Raw genomic sequence first — 16246 nt, 5'->3', positions numbered from 1 at the left:
AAACCAAAGCTTGTAGAAAGAATACTGCCCTTCTTTAAAAGCAAGTTACCAACACTCATTGTAAGTGTCTGCTTGAACAATTGCAGTATAAACAATGAGAGTTGTTTGGACGCAGACAAGATGGAACTAGGGAGTCTGTCTGAATGGAAATGGAGCCAGCACCAAGCAGCTGATTGTTCTGTGGAATGGTGACCAATTGTTCTACCCACCAACAACCATGTTGTTAACTCTAGGGAGCTGAACAGCTTGTGGGGGTGAACATTTGGTCAGAAGCCATTGGACTTTCAGCTTGAATGCCATTGCCGTTTTATTCTCCCGCCCCCCCCCCCCCCCCCCCAGTTGCTGTAAGCTGTAGCTCTTAACCAATGTGTCAGGCACTTTATAACATGTGAATCTGTCACTGAGTCTCTTGCAAGCGAGTGAAAACACCTGGAGGAAATATCTGGAGTGAAAACTGAGGCACAACAAATTTTAACCAGGAAAAGGTTCAGCTTGGTGAACCTTTTAAGCACTGAGCATTGAACTGCCTTCTAGTCTTTCCTTCCACTGGTGACATCCATTTTGTATTGGGTCTTTTTGGATCTGTCCATGCATGTGCAGGGTGGTGTTTATAATGCCGTTGGAATTTTAATGAGTAGAGCTGTATATCACTAGTTCATATTGTTTACTTGTAGCTAGAGTCTATTTATTTGTAATAAATTGTGATTATTGTTAAGTGCAGACTCATGGTCTGTACTTTCTGTCAATCAGGATTCAAAAGGACAAGTAAATTTTGTATACTCTCATAACACTTTCAACTTTTGTGATGACCCCAGGAATAATGGGGCCTGATGTCCAGTGCACTATTGTAGTGAGACGTGAGAAGTATGGTCTGTAACCTCAGACCCAGGCATTTGGTGCCAAGTGAGTGAGGCTAAAGATTTTGCACTTGTACAAATCTCCAACTGTCCAGACATGCCATGATATTCCATCTTGCTGCCTGGAGATAGCAGGGCTTTCTGGATGGGGTCCTCCCTTTTAACTCTCAGGGATTTTACAGGGAGCATGTTGCATGCACCAGTCCTATACAATAAGAGATTCATGCTATATGTGCTTATCAAGGCCTTGAATCAGTGTTCTGCATGCGCACAGGCTATGAGAGGTATAGCCCCGTTTAACAACTTAAGGGGGTTTCTGTTCAAGTTTTCTTTGCTCTCCAGGCCCATGCTCCACATGTTTGACCCACCCAGTATGGAAGGGTCAAACAGGTGGATGGATGTTTAACCCTTCATATGGATGGATTGTCGGCCCTCCTTGTGAGCCTGGTCTAGGTAGTCAGTAATAGGCCTGTGCAATGGGGCTGAGGAGGGGCTCAGAGGATTCCATCTGTGCCCAGGAGTCCTTGCAGAGACATAAGTGGCCTCACCAACATCCTGTACAACCTCAATATGACATCTTAACTCCTGTACTCAAAGGTCTGAGCAATGAAGGGAAACATGCTAAGTGCCTTCTAAATCATCCTATCTACCTGTGACGCAACTTTCCAAGAACTGTTTACCTGAACTCCTAGGCCTCTCCACTCCCTCCGCGACTCCCTCGTCAGATCCACACCCCCCCCCACCAACCCAACCTCCACTCCCGGCACCTTCCCCTGCAACCGTAAGAAGTACAAAATTTGCGCCCTCACCTCCCTCCAAGGCCCCAATGGATCTTTCCATATCCGTCACAAATTCACCTGCACCTCACACACATCATTTACTGTATCCGCTGCACCCGATGTGGTCTCCTCTACATTGGGGAGACAAGTCGCCTACTTGCGGAACGTTTCAGGGAACACCTCTGGGACACCCGCACCAACCAACCCAACTGCCCTGTGGCTGAACACTTTAACTCCCCCTCCCACTCCGCCAAGGACGTGCAGATCTTTGGCTGCCTCCATCGCCAGACCCTGGCCACATGAAGCCTGGAGGATGAGTGCCTCATCTTCCGCCTAGGAACTCTCTAACCACACTGGATGAATGTAGATTTCTCCAGCTTCCTCATTTCCCCTCCTTCCACCTTATCTCCATCCCAGCCCCCGGATTCAGCACTGCCCTCTTGACCTGCAATCATTTCTCCACCTCCATCCCCTCTCTGGCCTATCACCCTCACCTTCCACCTATCGTATTCCCAGCCCCCCCCCCCCCCCCCCCACCACCTCCCCACCTTTTATCTCAGCCCACTTGGCACACCAGCTTCATTCCTGAAGAAGGGCTTATGCCCGAAATGTCGATTCTCCTGCTCCTCGGATGCTGTCTGGTCTGCTGCGCTTTTCCAGCACCACACTTTTCAACTCCTCTCAGTTTGACAACACTACTCCGGGCCCTGTCCTTGTTTGTTTTACCAAAATGAAATACCTCGCATTTATTTAAATTAAACTCCTCAGCCCTTTGGCCCAATTGATCAAGATCCCCTTGCAGGCTTAGATAACTCCTTTCACTATCGACTATATCACCAATTTTGGTGTCATCCACAAACTGATTAATCATGTGGCCTATATTCTCATCTGAATCATTTATATAAATGAAAGACAAAAGTGGACCCAGCACCGATCCATGTGGAACACTGCTGGTCATTGCTTTCCACTCTTTAAAAGAAAACAATTGACTCCTAATGTAAAGTCAGTTGTGTATTCAGTTGATAAGCGCTCTCTGAATCCCACGTGATCTAACTTTACTGATTAATCTGCCATGCAGAACCTTGTCAAAGGCTTTTATAAGATCCATGTAGGCAATATCCAACTGTTCTGCCCTCCTTCGTCTTTCTGGGTCTATCCTCAAAAAAAAAACTCAGTTGAGTTTTTAAGATATGATATGATATCCCACACACAAAGCCGTGCTGACTATTCCCAATCAGTCCTTGCCTAATCAAATACATGTTAATCCTATATTGTCAGAATCCCTTCGAACAACTTACCCACTACTAATGTCAAACTCTCAGGTCTGTAATTCCCAGGCTTCTCCTTACAACCTTTCCAAAATAAAGGCACAGTACTAGCCACCCGCCAGTCCTTTTGGCACCTCACCCTTAGCTGTAGTTGATATAAATATCTCTACTGGAGGCCCCAGAATTTCTTTTCTCACTTCCCAGAATGTCCTGGACAGTTCTGGTTGCCCTGCTACAAGAAGGATCTTATTAAATTGGAGAGGGTTCAGAAAGGATTTGACAGGATATTGCTGGTACTGGAGGGTTTGAATTATAAGGATAGATTGGGACTTTCACTGGAGTGTAGAAGGTTGAAGGGTGCCCTTATAGATGTTTATAAAATCATGAGTCTATTTATTTGTAATAAGGTGAATACTTAATGTGAATAGCAAAGGTTTTTTCACTAGTGTGGGAGAGTTTGAAACTAGGGGCAATATTTTCTCTCAGGGTGGTTCATATGTGGGATAAACTGCCAGAGGAAGTGGTAGATACAGATATAATTAAAACATTCAAAGGGCATTTGGAAAGGTAAGTGTTCAGAGACATGTGGACTAAATGCAGGCAAATGGGACCGTTTAATTTGGGAAACTTGGTCGCCATGGGTTAATTGGATCCAACAGTCACACAGCATGGAAACCGATCCTATCTATGGCCATGTGTTGACTCAAAAAACTTTGGTCAACACACACTTTATTTTAAGCTGGTGAGAGATCGGTGGTTGACACCCCAGAGTAGCAATCAAGCTATCTCTTGGAGGACTATTAACAGATCTCTGATCTCTAGCATGAAAGCAGTATATTTTATAATCTTTATGTGCGTGGCTAATTCACGTTTTCTCATTCCCACTTGATTTAATGTTATTACTTCTAGTAGAGTTCTCATAAGTCAAACTTAGATAAGCAAAGCAGCTTATTTAAATGTAACTACAGCTAGTGCTGTTCAAAGCTATTGACTTAAATGCTGTTCTCATAAGTAAAAAGTAGAAAAAGCAAGGCAGTTAACAATATTCTATTGATTAAAATTAAAACCGCCTAGTCCTAGTACTGAGACAAAACATATACAGGAACATCTCCAAGGTAATTCTTATAATTCGTGTTCTCATCACCACTGTGACTGCAGCTGCCATTTCAAAATTCTAAGGCAAGTCATTATTGCAAAGAGCCACTTTTAGCCATTGATTCCCCAATATGTGATGTCAACCACCAGGGTGTCTTCTATCAAACAACATTTGAAACTTAATTTTGTCTTGAGTATTTGATTGTTGTTATCGTTTCCCTTTTAAGTGTCATTATGTGTTAATTTGGTTTAATGTAAATTTGCCTGTCGATCAAGTGTGTAAAGGCTGCAGGGTTGCTGCGGTTGGTAGGTAGGAGGCAGATGTATGTAATACACGACATTGTAAATAAGCTGTCAAGAAAGGTCCTTTGCACTTGGTTTGCATGAATTAATGGAGCAGGGTCTCCAGCTCATGGAACCAGACATTGGGTTAACGTGTTGTTTTAATCTTTCTCTTCAGGTGAGCGAGCATGGTCAAACATTATGGAAATACTGGATGAAAAAGATGGGATTGACACTGAGCTTCTCGTTTATGCAATGACTTTAATAAATAAGGTTTGTGCAGTATTTGTTTGAAGTTTGAGAGCCTGATGTCAAATGATGCCATGAACAATCTGCCACCAAGTGACAAGTTGGCATTTGACTGTATTTTCTATTGAGATGCATTCCTGCAGGTTTAGTTGGCTGTTCAATTGTGCTGAGTTTTGAAGCAGCCCTACATTTGGGTTAATGCAGGCCCTATTGTAATTGCATTTGATAGAATTTGGAAATTCTTATATTCTCAATTTTCATCATCACCTTGGTAGTTTGTTCTAAAACACTTAGAACCTCAATGGTTCATGTCTGTGCACCTCACCAATTCTGAAAGGGAAATCAGAGCAGTTAGTGATTTGATCTTGCTTTTAATAACATAGTGGTTAGCACTGCTGCCTCATAGCGCCAGACACCTGGGTTCAATTCCCGCCTCAGGTGACTGTGCAAACTCCACACAGACATTCTCCCCATGTCTGCGTGGGTTTCCTCCGGGTGCTCCGGTTTCCTCCCACAGTCCAAAGATGTGCAGGTGAATTGGCCATGCTTAATTGCCCGTAGTGCTAGGTGAAGGTGTAAATGTAGGGGAATGGGTCTGCGTGGGTTGCACTTCGGCGGGTCGGTGTGGACTTGTTGGGCCGAAGGGCCTGTTTCCACGCTGTAAGTAATCTAATCTAATCTAATTTCTATTGCCTAGCAATAAAGGTGATCGGGTTACAACATAGGGAAACCTGTTTAATGCTTCTCTTTGTTCTGTTAACTTTTTTTAAATGAATGTTGATAAAGTTACAGCTATTATCCAAAACTACTACTTTAAAATTTAGAAATGTTCCCTTTCAAATAGAATCAGAGATAACTGACCTTGGCTCTGCACAGGGTAGTATGACCTACATAGTGTATCTAAGATGCCTCACAACTCTTTTCTAATCTTGGGCATGTTGAGGTGATTGGAGGGGAATTGGAAGGTACTGTTTGAGAGACAAGACGAAGAGTAGTTTAAAAAAATTTGCTATGAACATTACATCGAGAGGAGATTGTTCTCGAGGAGCTTTGAAAGAGACTTGGGAATAGCTTGTTTGCCTGTGGGCAGCTGGAATGTGATGTATTGCTCAAAGAGAGTGAATTGGACAATAAATATTGTGCCTATTTGCAATACCCACATGGATGGAAAAACTAAAAACAGACAAAACTCCTGAAATACTAACAGAAATCCAAGAATAGGAATTGAGAGCCTGCATTCATTTGGTAGTACATAACTTTGAGTAATATCAAAGACTTTTATCAATGCTTTTGCCTTGTATTCATCAGGACATTTGCAAGGGCACCAATATAAAGGATGTTTTGAACTGTAGATAGCGTGTGCTAATTGATTGGCAAGAGGCCTCTAATTGGTAGAGGCTTTGCCATGTAAAGTATTCCAGTTACATGATGACTGGCAGTTAACTGCCATCTTGTTTTAATTTATTCCGGACAAGTTGACTAACTCGTCAAGGCATTACCCTGAGGACTGAGACAGAATGACTGGCATCAAGTTTTTGAAGTTGAAAAAGTCATGCTGGGTACACAATTAATGTCTGTCTGTCTGTAAATGAGTTAGCACTTTTTTCTCATGTAATAAATTGTTCCCCTTTCCATTGGTATTGTTGCAAAATGTTCTGATGAGTGCAATTAAAATGCTTTGATACGTTGTCTTTTTTCAGCAAGATTCAAATTGAGAGGCTCATGATTTATAATTATGTTCTCTACTTCAATGAAGGACAAAACTATGCAATATCATACCACTTGCAAATAAAATTGTCATAGGTGAAGTTAATATATTAAAGTATTAAGCAGCTTAAGCAACTGAATCATCTTTGCTGGACTTTGCAGTTTGCTTATATCCAACCTGGCAGCTGGTACTTTTATAGCTTTGCACTTTCGTTATCCAGGGCCGGTAATATTTAAACATCATCTGTGGTTACTCGATTATATTTCAAAGGGTATTTCTGTATTCAAGTAGGTGCAACTGGTGTAACCTCATCAAAACCCTGTACCATTATGCTCTGCACGTTCTGTGCATTGTTGCAGTACTGATTTCATCACCCATTATTCCATTATATAGATGACACTTACCTGTCCATGACCATTACAAGAATCATTCAAGAATAAACCTGACTTTTTCCTGCCCCAACCAGCTACTTAACATTTTAACCAAATTAATTTTGTAGCTTTTTATACTTTTGTTTTCAGATTTAGGCTCCTTTCCCTGCAGGTTTAAAAGTAAAGATCTTGTTGAAGTCTATTGAAGGTGAAGCTACAGGGTTGGGAGCATGTATGTAAAAGCAGAAGATGATGATTCAGCCCATTGACCCTGCTCCACCATTTAATGAGACGATGATCTTTGGCTTATTCTCCCCATATACCTTCGAGGCAACAAATCCATCTCACCCTCCGATATATTCAGGTGCACTTGCACCCCTCAGGCACTTCTTTATGTTTGGACCATGAGTTCATCTATCTTATGTGGGTACTAATCACAATCAAATAAAGTGACTTCAATGTTATTTTTATGCTATATTTTAAATGCTGACCCTGGCTTTATCCACACCAAAACGTTTTCTGCTGATTCAACCTTATCTTTGGACCATGTAAACCCTCCTGTTAGTTTAAAACCATTTTAACCTACTCTAACCATGTTGGTGCACTCTTGAGTTCTAACACTCTATCCTTTCCTGTTTCACTCTCGTTAACAATGCCTTACATTGCTACCCTGAAGTATTATCTTGTCCTTTTTGTTTAACTCGCGAAGTTTCCCATCGTGTAAACCACACCCACATGCACACCCCCCCCCCCCCCCACCCCAATTTTTAGTTTGAAACCTGCTGTATAGCTCTCATTGAAAGACTGACACTTCTCTGGCCTCAGTATTGTTCAGGTGAATACTGCCCTAATGGTACCGCGTATGCCAGTACCTCAGAATCAAAATCATTTCTCCAAAACCAATCTTTTGAATCGTACATTCAACTCCAATCTTATTTACTGCATACCAGTTCTTCTGGCTCATGTAATAATGTAGAAGCTTTTGCTTTTTTAGTTCTGCTTTTAAGTTTAGCCCTTAGTTGCTTATGTTTCCTCAGCAGAGCTTTTTTTAATTGGATCCATGTGAAATATGATGACTGGATTCTTCCTCAGCTACTCCAAGTTCCTGTCCAGCCTGAAAGAGATGTCTTAACCTTGGCATTGAGCACAGCTTTTGGAATGCACATTTGTGGCTACAGGAAGTAGTATATATATTCCCTTAACTATACTGTCCCCTACCAGAACTACTTTCACTTTTCTGACTCCCTGCTCCTTGCCCTGGTCAATTTACTCATCTGTTCTGTATTCTCTGCTCTTGTCAACACAAACTATAAGAATCGTTATTTAGTTGGATAATGGCAGCAAGTAAGACTTCTCCATTCCCACTTTCTGGGCCCCTATGTCTACCTCACATGTAATCACACCTTACTGACCTGATCATGAACCAGGTCTGAAGTTGCTGTCCTAAGCGGTGTGAATGTCTCTTGAAAGAAAATAGCTAGGCACCTTCCCCCTTTCCAAATTAATAACTAAGCCAGGGCTCCTTGACACCTTCTGCAGATATGATGACATCCTCCAGCTCCCATATGCTACAGCTGCAACACATCATTCACCTTGTCAACTTAATTGTGTATTGCTTAACATACTAGGTTTCCTGTTTAGAAATAACACCAAATTATTACCTAATATTAAAATTTTATCTGCTCAATTAACTAATGCTTTTGAATACTTATCAACTAATGGAGACTGGAAGAAAGGATTATAAAGCAGCTAACCCTGTCCCTCTGCACCAAATTTCAAAGTTATCAATAATTTCTCATTTCACTGACATCTGTGTCCTCTACTCTTTTGTTGCCACTCCTATTCGAACAAGGACAAGGGAGCTTGATATGAAGCTGAAGGGTACAACTGTTTCCATTACCTCAGCACTTTGATCATTTTAGCCACTTCAACATTGTTTTCATTCATACTTCACATTTTATAATAAACTGTGGAGAATGAGTGGAGGGACGCAGTGATGAGAAAGATGGTGGATGGCAGATGATGGTAAGTTGATGACAGTATACTGGCAGCATCTCACAATTCATCCAACTGCACCGTTTGGTCAGCTTTGAAATAAATGTTTGCCTTGAAATGATGTTTCTCCATTAATAGTTAATTTTTTTCATATAATTTCCTTTGTGATATTTTAATGGAAGAACAATGAGTCCTGATTGAAGGGCTAAGTGACCTGTTTAAACTAATGAACAAAGAAATCCCACACAAATGCAAAAAATGTATGCGCTCAATTTCTAAACACTTATTACAAAGTTTTTGTATGCTGTACGATTCCAGCTCTTGCACAATAGAACAAAAGTGAGAATGTTCAACTGTCTAAATTTGGTCGAACTGATTTCCTGGGGCAGTGAGAAATGCTGACTACAAAACTCCTTTAGCTTTTTTTTTAATGGATGCATTTTTCATCTGCGTGTTTAACAGTTTCTCTCTCTTCGTGAAATGAATGTATTCATGTGCTTTGTTGGAATTCCCAGACGTTGGCAGGTTTGCCCGATCAAGATTCCTTCTATGATGTAGTGGACTGTCTGGAAGAACAGGGGATGGAAGCCATTTCCCAGAGGCACTTGAACAAAAAAGGAACTGATTTGGATCTGCTCGAACAATTCAATATTTATGAGGTAATGTTTCACACTCCCACGTTAATCTGAGCACAATTACATTGTTTTTAAAAAGATGTTGGGGGAGGATGAGGTTTATGAAAATTGTGAAACTGCAGAATCTGTAAGCTCCAGTAAGCAACTTGAGCAGAGTTAGCCTTTTATTAAAGGATGCAAGATTTCATGAGTCTTCTGTTGAGCTTTGATGTAGGCTGATAATTTATGCAATTGAGAAAGGCAACATTATTGGACTGAGACAAGTAGCAAAAAGCTTTAGACTCTGGCAGTCAGGTCAGATGTATGAAAATATACAAACTAGTACTTTTCTCCTCCTCCTCATCACCCCCCACCCCCTCCTCCAATCCCCTCGTATCTTATGCTACTGCAATAATCCATCTTGGCAATAGCTCACTCAAGTGATTGTTCAGATGTGAGCTTAGGAGTGTCAGCAAAATATTGAGCCTTGATTGAGGACAGCACAGTTAATCTCACTGTTGGCGTCCACTATATAATTTTACAGAGGCGTCACGAGATAGCAGTCAGTCTCTGGAATCATGGCTGGTTTTCACTCTCCTAAATAGTCCCTCAAAACCCTGTCATTTGCAACACTTGTGCTAATGTAATTCTCCAGTAAATTAGAATAATACATGCATGCTGTGATGACGGTACATTTGAGATGCAACAAATAGATGAGAGAAATATCATTACTGAAATTTCTCTGCCGAGATTCTGGATCTTGAATGCAGAGATTGGCAACCAAATGCATGGAGGAATTACTGCCAAAGGCACCACTGTGAATGAGGATTGAGAAACAACAATAAGGATTACATTTGTAATGCAAACGCACAAAGTCAACATTTGACTGAGAAAAGATGGGTTAATACTCTGACAGGTACACATGAAAAATAATTAAATTTTTGTTTCATGGGTACTGACTCATCTGTTTATTTCAAGTCTTTAGATGTGCCAATTCTTTTTGTTTTACTCGTGTTGTTTCTGGCACTTTTTTGTCTAGAAAGCATCATTGTAATAGAAAGAAATGAGAGTTTTGCTCCAAAAATGGTAAAATACGTTGAAAATTATAGCTCTAAATCTTGTTGCAGTTTGTTTTAAATAAATCAATTAATACAGCACACATAAGTGATCTCCATTATATGCAATGTATAATGTCATATAAATATATCAAATGTAATATTAATTGTATATTTATAATATATTATATATAAAACATGGACAGTCCTTGTTATTGAGGTAAAAACAATGACTGCAGATGCTGGAAAGCAAATACTGGATTAGTGGTGCTGGAAGAGCACAGCAGTTCAGGCAGTATCCAACGAGCAGCGAAATCGACGTTTCGGGCAAAAGCCCTTCATCAGGAATCCTGATGAAGGGCTTTTGCCCGAAACGTCGATTTCGCTGCTCGTTGGATGCTGCCTGAACTGCTGTGCTCTTCCAGCACCACTAATCCAGTCCTTGTTATTGTCTGCACAGTTTCTATCTAATCTCCTGCATACCCCTTCTCTCTGTACAATGAATCTATTGGATCTTTTTTGTTCCCCTTCATTTTAACTTTTAGCTCAGTTATTTGATGACTGATGTTATCCCTTTTTCCAAAGCCTGGTAGACTTTCTGTTTATGACCTAATTTCCTCTCCAGCTTAGCCTTGAATCTGGATTGTTTTTGTTTACCACAGTCATATGCACAGGTTGTTCTACAGTCTATTAACCAATATTTCAAATCCAATCCTGTTAATTTTGACAGGTTAGCTTCTGTTTTACAGGTATTAAGATCCCACATTGTTAATATTGCACAGGACAAGTCCCAGATTGAAACGTGGCTTAATAGACATTCACTTTGTTTTTATATTACTTCCTGCAGAAGTAAGTTACTGATCACGGTTACAAGAGTCTGCTAGTGTAGTTTTCACACACAAAATAAAATGTTTATTAAGCAAGGAGATGTATGAACTTTGTTACTCTGGACAGAAAAGTTGGAGAGATTTCATTATGAACAATGGAAAAGGACTCACAGTTGGGCTAGTCCTTTTATCCCACTGATGTGCTTTCAAAAATACCAAATCCAAGTGACACTTTTGCCATTCTCTTCACACAGAGGCTTGTTGCTCCCATCTCCCCTTCCCTTCAAGGGTTATGAATCCTCATTAAGAATGCAAGGAAACAAACAATCCTCCAGACACCTCATTACTGTGTTTACGACAATCACTCTAAAAGTGAATTAAAAACGTGTCTGCCATTGTTCCATGCAGGAAATACAAAAGTTAAATTTGAAGTTATTCATAGTTCCTAACTGTAGTGTCAATATTTGACAATGCTCAATCCAATTTATTTGTTCGTCTAAATCCCGACACTATTGCAATATTTGTAATCCCCTCTTGTGTCACAAAAACGTTTTGGCCATTTTGCCTTTACGCTTCACAGGAGTGCCTCCATTTGTTGGGAAGAGAAACTGCAAGCCATCGATATAAGAGGGTCACCAAAAACTCCAAAACAAAATGTAGAAGGTGGTTATTTTTTGAAAGAGTAGCGAAAATGTGGAATTCACTACCACAGGCAGAGGTTGGAGTGATAATATAGATGCAGTTAAGGAGAGCACAGGCAAGCCTTTTGGGGGCAAAGAGAGAGATGGGTTGCCATGGTGGATTTAGATGAGGAAAGATGGAAGGAGGCTTGATTGGAGAATACTCACCAACACTGATTGGGCTGAATGGCCTGTTTCAATGCCTGTACCCAGTATAGAATTCACTTTAATCTTTTTCTCATTATGTTTCTCCCCTTACGTGTTGTCTTGTCACATATTACTTCTGTCAGTTGGTTCTGGTCAATGCTGTAGGATCGCAATTGTATGCTTTCTGATATGATCTTTGAAATGTAATTTGCTATCAAGTTAGTGGATTAGCATTTAGGTTCTTTCCATAGCCCAGGTTCTAGAGATGGCCTACGGATATATTTACAGCCCAGCTTCAGCATGGATGCAGTGGTTTTGGAATGCTTGAAGAAGTTTGAATACATGCATGAATAGATTCAAGAACAGCTTCATTCCCTCTTATCAGAATTTTGAATGAATCTCTCACAAATATTAATTTTAATCTCTCTTTCTCTGCACCTTCTCTGTGGCCATAACACACTATATTCTGCACTCTGCTGTGCCAACCATATGCACTTTCTACATATCAACATAAGAACTAGGAGCAGGAGTGGGCCATTTGGCCCATTGACCCTGCTCCACCATTCAATAAAATCATGGCTGATCTTTTCATGAACTCCGTTTGACTTAGCTGCCTGTTTATCATAACTCTTAATTCCTTCACTGTCAAAAAACTATCGATTTTTGACTTAAAAACATTCAGCAAGGTAGCCTCAACTGCTTCACTGGGCAGAGAGTTTCACAGATTCACAACCCTTTGGGTGAAGAAGTTCCTCCTTAACGCAGCCCTAAATCTGTTCCCTCTTATTTTGAGTCTATAGCCCCTAGTTCTAATTTCACCTGCCAGTGAAATCCACCTCCCTGCTTCTATCCTATCTATTCCCTTCATAATTTTATGTTTCTACAAGATGCCCCCTCATTCTTCTAAATTCGATTGAGTATAATCCCAGTCTCCTTGACCTTTCCCCATGAGGCAGCCTTCTCAATTCCAGATTCAACCTAGTGAACCTCCTCTGCACTCCCTCCAGTACCAGTGCGTCCTTTCTCAAGTAAGGAGACCAAAACTACACGCAGTACTCCAGGTGTGACATCACCACCACCCTATACAGCTACAGTATTTGCCGCCTTAATTGCCTGCTGAACCTGCACACCAACCTTTTGTGAATCCTACACAAGGACACTCTGGTCCCTCTGCACAGCAGTGTGCTACAATTTTTCACCACTTTAATAATGTTCCATTTTGCTGCTGTTCCTACCAAGATGAATGACTTCACATTTACCAACATTGTACACCATCTGCCAGACCCTTGCCTACTCACTTAACATGTATACAGCCCTCTTCAGACTTTGAGTCCTTTGCACACTTTGTTCTGCCACTCATTTTGGTGTCATCTACGAATTTTGGCCCACTATATTGGGTCCCAAACTCTAAATCACCTATGTATGTGATGATCTGCCCGTATAGCATGCAAAACAACCCTGTTCACTATATCTGAGTAAAAGTAACAACAACAAATCAACCTATCAGTATAATGCAATGGCCTGAACTGACATCAAGCACATAGCGTGATAGTCCCTGGAATAGGGAGCCTTATTCTTGATTTTTGAGTTTGTTTGGCCTTCAGAACTAACTTGCCTTCCCAAGTTTGGCGTTGGCACTGCAGTATTGTCGTCATGTTCGCAATAATTGTAGTTCACATGCCATCAAGGTAGTTTGTAATCTTAAAGACAGTTGAAAGAAAATAAGTAAGTAAATTTGGGGGGAGAAAAGGTGACATTGCTAAAAGTGACAAGAAAGCTGCCAGGTGGTTATTTGAAATCTAACTAATTTAATAATGTACTTTCAAGAAGGAAATTTGCCAAACTTGACTGGGCTACAGATGACTCCATTCCAGATGAAGAGTTTTTGCCCGAAATGTCGATTTTCCTGCTCCTCAAATGTTGCCTGACCTGCTGTGCTTTTCCAGCACCACACTCTCGACTCTTAATCTCCAGCATCTGCAGTACTCAGTTTTGCCTACAGGTGACTCCAGTCTAGCACCACTTGTTAATGGACTGCCCCTAACCAATCCAAAAAAACCCGAATAACAATGGATGCTGGAAATCAGAAACAATAACTGAAATTAGTAGAAAAACTCAGCAAGTCTGGCAGTACTTGTGATGAGAAAGTAGGGTTAACCTTTTGTGTCCATCTGACCCATCTTCAGAACTGATTGTAACTAGGAAAAGGTTGATATATACAAATAGATATATCTCTGCAATATATATATCGTAGAGTTGTACAGCACGAAAATAGGGCCTTCGGTTCAACTCATCCATGTCGACCAGATATCCTAAACTGCTCTAGTCCCACTTGCCAGCGTTTGGCACATATACATCTAAAACCTTTCTGTTCATGTGCCCATCCAGATGTTTTTTAAATGTTGCAATTGTACCTGCCTTCAGCACTTCCTCTGGCAGCTCCATACACTCATCGTCCTCTGTGTGCAAAATTTTCCCCTTGGTGTCTCTCAAATTTTCCCCTCTCTTCTTAAACCTGTGCCCTCTAATTTTGAGCTCCCCATGCTAAAGAAGGGGGGAGAGGGGAGGATTAAATAGTAGATGGAGACAGAGCAGCAATGGTGCAGACAAAGGAAGGGATAAAACTCAGCCTGGGGTCATCAATAACTGCTAATGGGGACCATTAGTAGCTAACAATGGGTTGATTATGGTAAAAGCCCATGTGATGACAGGGCCAGGACATGGGAGAAGGTGCTGAGGCCGAAAAGTTAATTGACTTGATATGGAGTCCGGAAGGTTGCAGGGTCGCTAAGCAGAAAATGAGGTGCTCTTCTTCCAGCTTGCTCCGAGCTTCACTGGAGAACTGCAGCAAGACTCAGACAGAGATGTTGATCTATGAGCACAACATGTTGCAGTAGAAGCCAACAGGAAGCCCAGGGTCATTGTCTCTGTCTTGCAATAATTTAGGGACTTGAGCACCTTATCCCATGTCCTTACTCCAACTCTTGCACACCAGGCCTTGTCGTCACATAGGCTGCTACCACAACCAACCCACTTTTAGCCACTAATGGTCCCAATTAGCAGCTACTCATTGTACCAGATTGACCTCCACAATCCCTTTATATGTCTAATTGCTGTTTCCTTTCTAGCCTCCATCTGCACCAGTTATTTACTCCTACCCCTTCCCCTTCCCCTAACCCCCCTTCAGCAGTTAAACCAGCCTTTTCCTGGCTGCAGACAGTTCTGAAGAAGGGTCACTATACCTTGTCTCCATAGATGCTGTCAGCTCTGCTGAGTTTTTCCAACTGCTTCTGTTTTTCTGCTCAATACAATGATGCAATGATCTACCCCAGTGAGGCTAACTCACTGGTTGTTCCTCTGAGTCCTAAGGAAAAAATATAAAGGCTGCTAAAACAACTTAAGACTACCTTCCAGCTCTGGCAGCCTGTAGACTGTCAGAATTAAATGGTTGTGCTGGGATAGAGATGTTGTTCTGAACTCAGTTTAAAATCACACAACACCAGGTTATAGTCCAACAGGTTTAATTGGAAGCAGTAGCTTTTGGAGCGCCACTCCTTCATGTCTGAACTCACACTGAGAAATCTAAACCCGCACAGGAGTAGGCTTTTTGGTCATTTGTGCCAGCTCCACCATTCAATATAATCATGGTTTATCATCCAATTCAGTGCCCTATTCCCACTTTCTCTCCTTGTCCTTTGATCCCTTTTAGACCTAAGAAACCAGTCTCCTCCTTTTGGCCCCGAGCCTTCACTTCTCTGTTTGTAAAAACACAAGTGAGACTAGGCAGCAGTTACCTCACTAGGTAGTCTGTTGAATCATTTAGCCTACCTCCGAATGATCTATTGGGAAGGCTATCCTTAGTTCACTGTTCCAAATGACTTTCTGGCCCTTTTTATATAACAAAAACCTTCCCAGAATTAAAGAATAAAAACACATTTCTCTCTGTTAATGAATCCAAATTCCCAAATAATAATGGTGACATTCATCACACCATTATCAAGATTGACTCAGATATTGGCCCATTTAAAACAGAGGTGAGAAGGAATTTCTTCTCTCTGGCTAGTGACTCTGGAATTGTTATTGCAAAGGACTGTACAGGCTTTATCATTAAGCATATTCAATGCTGAGATAAACCTGAGATAAAGCTGAGATAAGCTTTAATTAGGATCGAAATGTAGGTTAATGGGAAAAAGGTAGGAAAGTAGATTTGAGGATTATCAGTGAATGGCAGAGCAGATCCAATAGGCTGAACAGCCTACTCCTCCTATTTCTTTTAATGTTATGGTCAATAGCCAAGAAACCATAGGAAATGATGTCAC

General features: G+C 41.1%; 1 protein-coding gene across 17 annotated transcripts in view; it reads left to right on the top strand.

The window, feature by feature from the left end:
* The window catches only part of fhod3b (formin homology 2 domain containing 3b), a 612757-nt gene that overhangs the window by 434639 nt on the left and 161872 nt on the right, over positions 1-16246 (top strand). For all 17 annotated transcript variants that reach the window (XM_072560542.1, XM_072560537.1, XM_072560540.1 and 14 more), the window contains exons 8-9: positions 4460-4554; positions 9120-9263. In XM_072560542.1, the coding sequence (XP_072416643.1) occupies positions 4460-4554; positions 9120-9263 (239 nt within the window). The remainder of the gene's footprint in view (positions 1-4459; positions 4555-9119; positions 9264-16246) is intronic.

This window comes from Chiloscyllium punctatum, chromosome 41, assembly GCF_047496795.1.
Source record: "Chiloscyllium punctatum isolate Juve2018m chromosome 41, sChiPun1.3, whole genome shotgun sequence".
In the NCBI taxonomy this organism is placed as follows: domain Eukaryota; kingdom Metazoa; phylum Chordata; class Chondrichthyes; order Orectolobiformes; family Hemiscylliidae; genus Chiloscyllium; species Chiloscyllium punctatum.
This window is presented reverse-complemented; position numbering and strand designations above follow the sequence as displayed.